This window comes from Pundamilia nyererei, unplaced genomic scaffold (genome assembly GCF_000239375.1).
Source record: "Pundamilia nyererei isolate P.nyererei 1_Seehausen unplaced genomic scaffold, PunNye1.0 scaffold00010, whole genome shotgun sequence".
Taxonomy (NCBI): Eukaryota; Metazoa; Chordata; class Actinopteri; order Cichliformes; family Cichlidae; genus Pundamilia; species Pundamilia nyererei.
The window spans coordinates 6,069,887-6,078,568 of record NW_005187411.1 but is presented as its reverse complement, the minus strand read 5'-3'; the positions used below and the strand labels follow the sequence as shown (position 1 = coordinate 6,078,568).

The 8,682-nt window shown below is 38.1% G+C and overlaps 3 protein-coding genes across 3 annotated transcripts in view; 1 reads left to right on the top strand and 2 right to left on the bottom strand.

Annotated features, from left to right (window-relative positions):
• reep1 (receptor accessory protein 1) overlaps positions 1-3,503 on the top strand; it is a 10,587-nt gene extending 7,084 nt beyond the window's left edge. The window contains exon 8 of the mRNA XM_005723997.1: positions 1,356-3,503. Coding sequence (XP_005724054.1) covers positions 1,356-1,427 — 72 coding nt within the window. The 3' untranslated portion in view covers positions 1,428-3,503. The remainder of the gene's footprint in view (positions 1-1,355) is intronic.
• A 53-nt stretch (positions 3,504-3,556) lies between these two features.
• Positions 3,557-5,966, bottom strand: mrpl35 (mitochondrial ribosomal protein L35). The gene is made up of 4 exons (XM_005723996.1): positions 5,849-5,966; positions 5,517-5,679; positions 3,915-4,059; positions 3,557-3,829 (listed from the first exon to the last, which is right to left on the bottom strand). Exons 1-4 carry the CDS (start codon positions 5,877-5,879, stop codon positions 3,641-3,643), a joined length of 528 nt encoding a protein of 175 aa, XP_005724053.1. The 5' UTR covers positions 5,880-5,966; the 3' UTR covers positions 3,557-3,640.
• Positions 5,967-7,904: 1,938 nt separating this feature from the next.
• Positions 7,905-8,682, bottom strand: part of LOC102203212 (signal peptide, CUB and EGF-like domain-containing protein 1) — a 5,799-nt gene continuing 5,021 nt past the window's right edge. Inside the window, exon 9 of the mRNA XM_005724107.1 lies at positions 7,905-7,915. Coding sequence (XP_005724164.1) covers positions 7,905-7,915 — 11 coding nt within the window. The remainder of the gene's footprint in view (positions 7,916-8,682) is intronic.

Genomic DNA, 8,682 nt, shown 5'->3' with positions numbered 1-8,682 from the left:
ACCAGGTGGAGCCTATTTTGTTTTCAGAGCTACCTTTAGTCTTCATGGCAGAGATTCAACAAGATACTGGAAACATTCCTCAGAGATTCCAGTCCAGGTTGACATGATAGCGTCACACAGTTTCTGCAGATATGTCCGCTGCATATCCATGGTGGGAATCTCACGTTCCACCACATTTCAAAGTTGCTACGTTGGATTGAGATCTGTTGACTGTGGAGGCCAGAACAGTGAACTCACTGTCGTATTAAAGAAGCCAGCTTGAGATGATTTGAGCCTTGTGACATGCAACATTTTCCTGCTGGAAGCAGCCATCAGACGATAGGTACTGTGGTCATAAAGAGTTGATTTTAAGGGACCCATAGTATCCTATAAAATACTAGGATACTGGCAGCATTTCTTCTATTGTCCAATTTTTTGAGCCTGTGGAAATTGCAGCCTCGGTTTCCTGTTCTTAGCAGGAGTGGCACCTGAAGTGATCTTTTGCTCTTGTGTGTTCAGAGAAGCTCTTCTGCATAAACTTGGTTGCAAAGAGTGGCTATTTGGGTAATCATGTCATGCTCCTCTGACATCTGATATCAAAAAGACATTTTCACCCAGAAAACTGCCACTCACTGCATTTTTCTCTCTTTACATACCATTCTCTGTAAACTCTACAGATGGCAGTGTGGGAAAAATCCCAGTAGATCAACAATTTCTGAAATACTCAGACCAGAACCATCTGGCACCAACAACCATGCCATCACTTAAATCACTTTTCTTCACCATTCTGATGCTCAATATCCAGCAGGTCATTGTTCGTAAATGCACTGGAATCCTGCCATGTTATTAGCTCTTTAGATATTTGTGTTAATAAGCAGTTGAACAGGTGTCCCTAACAAAGAATTAAACACAACACATTCACAGTCATAGTGATACTAGGCGGCCTCTTCAGTAAAAGTGTTGCACTTGGCAACCTTTGAAAGCGTTACATGCTGTGTTTTTACCCTAGAGACAGTCTGGTCCCAGCACACTGAGCTGATAATCCACAGAAGAAGATTATTCACTACTACAATGTTTACTCCTCTTTTGTAATGTTTACAGTACGTTTTTTTAAATTGCCGTCTGCTCCTTAAAAGGAATTAAAGTAAACATTTGCAATCTCCTCTCCTGTTAATGACTTCTGTAGAAATAAACAGGCTTTGGTCTGAGAGGTAAATTGGAAAAACAGGGAAACTGTTTTTTAGTTTTGCTTTCATCTTGACAATAAGAAAAATACAAAATAATGCCAGCCTTTATCCTTTAAATACTTTGCGACTCCTTGCAGCTACTGGCTGACTGAATTCCATCTCTCTGTTCGCTTCTCTCGTCCCTTCTAGCCTCCTCATAGAGTCTTAAGGCCTCTCACAAGATCCAGGAGTGCTCTTTCTTCGAACAATGAAGCCATGTGAAACTGTCCTCAAGACTACTCCAGCTGCCTTTGCTGCAAGAAGTTAAAACAAAAGTACTGAATGGCCAAAAGCTACATGACTGAAGCAGCCCTGCTTTGGAATAAGGTATTACCAAAGTGACCTATGATGACCCCTCTATATACAGCATATAGCAAGTGACTCATGATTTAAAATGTTGAGGTAGGAGAAATGAGTGAATGGGTGCCATGCTGAGAAGACACTTTGAGTTTGTTGGTTATTGAATATGTATTTATGTACAGGTTTATGTGTGCTTCATCTTTATGATTTCTTTGTTTTTAGTCTATCAAGTCTGGACAGGCAAATGCATGTGTGTCTTCCCAGGCATTAGTCTGCTGTTATTAAACAGAATGTACTGTCACTGAACATTACAGCGGGCACAGTGAGCAAGAGAATGTGATAGAAGCCAAGGATCAACAGCATAGACCGGGCTGTTTTTACCCACGTGAAATAATTTTTCTCTGGAGAGCAGCTTTTCTGCACTTCAATAATTATCACAACAAAGTATTAATAAATCAATCAGTTATCCAAGCGAAGATCAAGCAACAAGTGACAGATATGATTCTGTTTATTACCTCTCTCTTAAAGCCTTAAAAAAAGAGATAGCAGAAACTTAAATGTTGCATTTCCAACAGTGTTCTTATTAATATGCACTAGGTTTCGAATAGAAATCACTGCCCTCAATAATCTAAAATAGCTGAATAAATAAATGAATATAAGTCACTGAACACCACCATCAATCACTTTCATTATTGTGCGTTTTTTCGGTGGTAAATAGTTTTTTTGTGTACCAAAAAACAACACGTGCATCACAGATTTAGAAAAGAAAGAAAGAAAAGAGAAAAAAAGTCATTACATAAGATGTTTCGTTAGTGGAGCTGACTGTTTTTGACAATCTGTTTAGTTTCTAAGCATGTTCTGTCATTTAATTGGCAGTTTTTAGTGCAATTAGGATTAAGTCACTTTTCTGCTGTAGCAAGAGTAGGATACATGGTTAAACATTAACTGTATATGGACATGGTTGTTTTATCTTTTTATTTACATGTTTAAAATCACTGTGCAATGTTCTGCTGTGAACTGAGCAACTCTAAGCCCGACTCTCGTTACCGTTATTTGCTTCCGTTGTTATTTAGAAAATCACGAGAGTGACTTTAGTGGTTTTTCAGGTTTACAACCTTTATGAATTAGCAGTGCGTGCTGAAGCGTTGTTTGTTTTCATCCTGAACTTTACTCGCTGCGCCTGAACCTCGGCGACGTTCTAAACAAAGTATCACTGTGCTGGTTGTCGATTGACAGGATTAGCCCAGTAGATTTCTAACTTTCCTCTATGTATCTGTATCATTTAAGGTGGGTTTGAAACAAAAAGCTTCTCAGGTACAACTGTTCTGTTTACACGTCACTCACTCTGATGTTGTAGATACACTTATTATGCACATAAAATGCTCTTTAAACAGATAAAAGGTTATAAAAAATGGGGGGTGGGGGGAATCAAATGATGTGTTTAAGCATTAGTAGTATCTGTGGTAGTGTTGGAGGTGATTTCTTTGAAATTCATTCAAAGCAAAACAGGAAAAAACATGTTACAAAGTTGCAGATCTGTATACTTGTGTGTAGATCGATGAAGTCATCATTGCATGATGTTTTGTTATTAATTTGTATGAGAATTTGATTTCTTAAGTGCTTTTGTGTGAAGCTGTTGGCCTCTTCAGATGCCTTGGTGGTAAACATTTTCTTCTTCAGTTGATTTATAAAAAGAAATGTTATGGCCATCAGTTGGTTAAATAAATATATACATACAAACATGTCTTATTAACTGGTAAATTAGCCACTTAACACTTTAAGCAGTGGGAGACACGCAAGTCATTGTACTAACGTATCCTCAGATTTTTTTTCTGGCAGGCCAGAATGTCAAGTTAATTCAACTTAAACTTAATTGTGAATTATGAAACAAAAAGACGTGATGTGATGGCATATTGGTTCATGACTATCAATTTGTTTCACTTGTTTAAATATTTCTGTTGGTGAAATCAACTTGCAACCATTAAATATAAAGCAGAACTTTTGTGTCTGTTCTTTTTTCTGCGTATTTGCTTTAAAAGAAAACGTACAGGCAAAATGTGATGATTTATTTGACACATATACAACATCATTACATTGGAAGCAGAAGACAAGATGTCATTACGTGAATCAGCAAATTAGGGTTTGAGGTTGACCCGATCGTGGTACTTCAGGTATGGATCATCGACGTACCAGTTTCTCCTTTTCCAAAATGAGGTTGTCATTTTATCTAAAAGCTTGCATTGTGTTTTGCTACAGAATACGATCTCTCTGAGGCGCTTTCGTCTGGCAGGTTTCTTCTTCCAGAGCTTCTTCTTGTATCCAGCCTGTTCATATTCAAAATCAAGAAGTTAAATTTAACACGTTACCTACAATTAACATATGATTCAAGCAGCTGTAACACATACAAACCTTGCGTCGGATCCAAAGGCCACAGTGCAGCCTCATGAACCTATCTGTGACAGATTTTACACTCTTTCTCTTCCCCTTCTTGACACTATAGTAAGTCAGACTTCTGCTTGGCTGCTGAGTTAGACTAGGAACAAGTGCCGACACCCTGCAACAACAGAGAGAAGCAGAACAGCTGTTACAAAAAACATACTTACTTTGTACACTTGTTCACCAGCTTGTTAACACAAATATATAATTATCCACTCATATGGAAGCAACTGAGTGGCTTTTGTCATGTAGAGGATGTACTGAAATTAAAACAGAGCATCAGAATGAGGAAGAAGTGACTCTGAACATGGTTGCATGGTTATTTGTGTCAGAAGGGTCAGAATATTTAAAAAGCTGCTAATCTGCTGGGATTTACCCAAACAGTCATCTCTATGGTTTACAGAGAATGAGCTAAAAAGAGAAAGTATCCAGTGAGCAGCAGTTTGGGTGGAAATGCTTCAATACCAGAAGTCATAGGAGAATGACCAAACTGCTTAAACTTGATAGGAAAGCAACAGTAACTCAAATGCCCACTATTATGACCAAGCTGTGCTGAAGAGCATCTCTGAACAGGAAACTGATGCTACACTTAATACTGGGTCACCAAAATTGGACAACAGAAGACAGGAAAGAGCTTGCCTGGTCTGATGAGTCTTGATAGTTGCTTCACATTCAGATGGTAGGGTCAGAATATGAGTAAACAACATGAAAACAGGTCAACCTGCCCTGTATCAACTATTGACACTGCTGCTGATGTTGGAATAGTGTGGGGATATTTTCTTGGCACATTTTGAGCCCTTAGCACCAACTAAGCTGAGCATTGCTGCTGACCACGTCCCTTCCTTTCTGACCTCTGTACTCATCTTCTGATGGCTGCAGGATAAAGCATCATGTCACAAAGCTCAAATCTTCTCAAACTCATATCTTTGAACATGACAATGAGAATGACTGTATGCAAATGGCTCCATCATCACCAGAATGCAACTTTGGGATGTGGTGGAGCAGGAGACTCACATCATGGATGTGCAGTGGACAAATCTGCAGCAGCTGTGACATGCTGTCATGTCAGTTCCCAGCACATCATTGAATTTGTTTTGCCTTTACAATTAAGGAAATTATGAAGAAAAAAATGGGGGACCAAAAAGGTGAAATAAATTATTTATTTTAGGTAAAATAAATAATAGAAAACTCTACTGTTTTTCAGACCCGCTGCAAAGTGCTTACATTATAAAGACTCTGTGATGCAGCTGTTGAAGTCACATTTTAGTCATCTCAGTTTTTTTGTGTTTTATATCCGAAATAAAGACGTCTTTTGCCAACAGTAGAAACAAATAACTACAAAACACTCCCAGTGAGCGTGGAAAGCAGGTGCTGTGTCACTGCAAGTCCTCTCTGCTGTATACCGGCTGTCCACTACCAACAAAAGTGTCACAAGATGAGATTAGCTCGGATTATCAATTCGGTGAAACGGTTTCCTGGAGGAAAACCTGTACGAACATTAACCTAGCTTGTTACTTTGGGGAGCTTAATTACTCAAATGCACCGCCCTCATATTTCTATTCCTTCACTCCTTACCTCTGCAGTATGTTGTAGCGTGGTGTCTGCCACACTGTACCCTGGAGAGGAGCACGGACAGCGGCTGTAAAAGAACTGCAGAGATGCGCAGACTGGACGAGGCTGGACTGACAGGTCTGTGGTGTCCGGGCACATACAGACACGGACAGCGGCCTCAGCAGCCCTGTTGTCAAACACAAGGACGACAGAGAAACACATGAATATAAAACCGAATTCAGCTATTTCTGTATGTGTTACTGAACAGCACTGCTCGGTAACACACAGATGATAAACAAGCACCGCATCAAGAGGGTGAAATAAAACTGTATTAATGTCAAACTGCAGTTACACACCGGACAGCCTCCTTGCCAGGGTGGCCGCCATGTTTCCTCCTGAACGCCCAAGTAAGTACGGTGGCCCGTTAGGACAAACCTTCTTGTTAAAAGCTTGAAGTTAAGTTGAAGCGACACAGCGCTTTACCGCCACCTAGTGAAGGACATGGTTGGCTGTGCTGTGCAGGATATGGCAAACCAGAGCAGCCTAAAAAGAGAGAGAGAGAGAACCATTCAAGTCATTTTGAGACAAACCAAACTTGTAAAATGTGCATAGATCGCATATGAACACATTTCAGTGTAATAAAACATGTTTATGGACAATATAATACTGTACATAAGGTTGGTTCTTTAAGACTGGCCTAAGTAAGAGTTTTACCCCTGTCTGATGAGCTTAAAAAAGCTTTTGCTTTTGTTTAGTAAAATAAAATTATGTATAAAAACATTTACAATAAAATACCTAGTATTTTACTGTACCATTGCTTTTGTAAAATGTCATTGTGTGGGTTTAACATAAATTGAGTATTTCTGTGGCACTGTTTATTTATGTCCTTTATAACTTTTCAATATAACTTTCATGTATTACAGTAATCAAAAGATTATCAGGCACTGCATCACACTACACCACATTTTATCCAATACAAATGTATTAAATACTCCTGTATTCAGTCTACTTGGTGTATCTACAGTATGATATGTAGCTTCCAGCCTTGTCTGTCTACATAGCTGTCACACTGTAAACATGAGATCCTGAGATTTGCCATTTTTTTCACATTCTTCTGTTGAACTTTTGCATAATCTGGAAAGAATTGTTCATTGCTGGAAGACCAAATCAGTATTTCAGTTTTCTTATTTATTTAGTCTGGCAAATTTCCCCGTACCTACTGAACAGATAGCCGGATAGCTGGAGCAAATATCCACAATCTAGATAGCTAAATGAAATAGTGATTGATGTTCTTAATAACGCCTGTGCTTTCCCTGCTATGATTCATCAAAATGACTGCTGTGCGTAGGGCTGTGTTGTGCAGTAAATATAATTATGCCACAGTATCCATCCATTCATCCATCTATTTTCTTCACCAGCTATACCAGCTGACACCTGGCAAGAAGTAGCACATCCTGGACAGATCACCAGTCAGACAGCGAGGACACAAAGGGACAGACGAACCTAACATGTACATCTTTGGACTGTAGAAGGAAACCCACGGAGGCACAGACAGAATATCCGAACTCCAACACAGTGGTTGCAACTGTCATAACATTTCAAGGCAGAACACTGACACATATATACAGTATACAACCTGCAGCAGTGACCTGTTACAGATAAAACTAGCAAAAGAGGATTCAAGTGCCTGATTAATGTTGAGAATAGAGTGTGATAGTTCAAAAAATATTTCCATGACTAATTTCTAAAGAATTGATTGATTCATACTTCTGTGGTTTTAGGCATCCTCAGCATCAGCCTGACTCCCTGATGGAAGGTGTCAGACTGTGGGGGGGTTGTAACGGCCATCTGTTCTACCTGAGGTGCGCGGTTCTCTCCAACTGTGTATCTGGTGTTGCAGGAGTACTGCAGAATGATCTGGGGAGTGATCAGAACCCCGATGGTACAGCGCAGACATGTCAAACTAATTATTCATGTGAAAAAGCCCAGTAAATATATGAAAAAGAGGAGCAATTTCAACAGAACATCTCAATTTGTTTCTCAATTCTCAATTACTGTCTGTAATTGTTGAACAGAAGCTTTTTTATTATTCTTGTAGAGCCATTGTAAAAAAAAAAATTAAAAAAAAGAGAGAGAGAATTTTCTACAGCAGATAACAGGAACTTTTCTGTCATTTAATTGTTTATTTATTACTTAACTACTTTTTTGTGGCATGAATGGCCATGGTGGGGGAGGACTTTATCAGTAGGAAAAGCTTTAAAACATATTCAAATACATTTTAAAGTCAAAACCATTGCCCTGCTTCAGAATGTCTTTTAACTAATTTTACTTTCAAAGCTTTGTAGACAAGCGACACATGTAATGTCAGCTGTGGTAGTTATAAAGAGCTGGTTAAGACAGTGTTTGTATTTCTTAATTCTCCGCTTAGCAGAAGACAGTATAACACCACATTCACAGCATACAGGAGCAAGAATTGAACAATTAAAACACAGCCTAAATTACACTTTCTACACACTAATGGAAGGTATAATATCACCAGATTTACTTGAAGGCTGTTATAAAAGCACTACTCTTTGCTGCTGGCAGGCCATTGTACTGTCACTGTTTGTCTTTGATAAAATACACTACAGTTTTGTGTTGTATGTTGCTGAAAGGCAGTTGTTATTACACATTCTGTTCTGATATTAATTACGTTGTTTTTCTTGGTTAAATTAGCCAGTGTCTTTCAAAATGTTTTGAAATCTGTGAAATGTGAGTCTTTCTTGAGTTTTAAAGTTGTTTATAAAAAGTTTATATATTTACATATATATATATATTATTTGAATTAATTACACATATAGTACATGCAGCCAATCAAAAGTTTTGAATATGGAGAATCAGAACTTGTTAAAAAGATATATCACCAAAAGATTTTTTCCTCCAGTAAATAAATTAATATGAGGACACTAATGATAACAGGTGCTATTACTTACAACCTATTAACGGTCATTCGAAATAAATTACTTTATACTGTCCCAGCATATTAGGACAAATTATCAAGACAATATAGATTTTTGTTTTCATTTATTTTAAAGCTAGTCCACAATATAACATAGCATTTGAATAGGGTTAGAAATCAGAATATTTTATTTTCTTCTAAAACATACAAATATAACCTTAAAAAGCAGTTAAAAACCTTTAAGCAAAAGTA

Bases quoted from the DNA above. Each gene is read 5' to 3' on its own strand.
- mrpl35 (XM_005723996.1), bottom strand. From the start codon at position 5,879: ATGGCGGCCACCCTGGCAAGGAGGCTGTCCG. The intron at 4,060-5,516 runs GTAAGGAGTGAA...CTGTTGTTGCAG, and splicing joins CGCTACAACATACTGCAGAG to GGTGTCGGCACTTGTTCCTA. The intron at 3,830-3,914 runs GTTTGTATGTGT...GAATATGAACAG, and splicing joins GCCTTTGGATCCGACGCAAG to GCTGGATACAAGAAGAAGCT.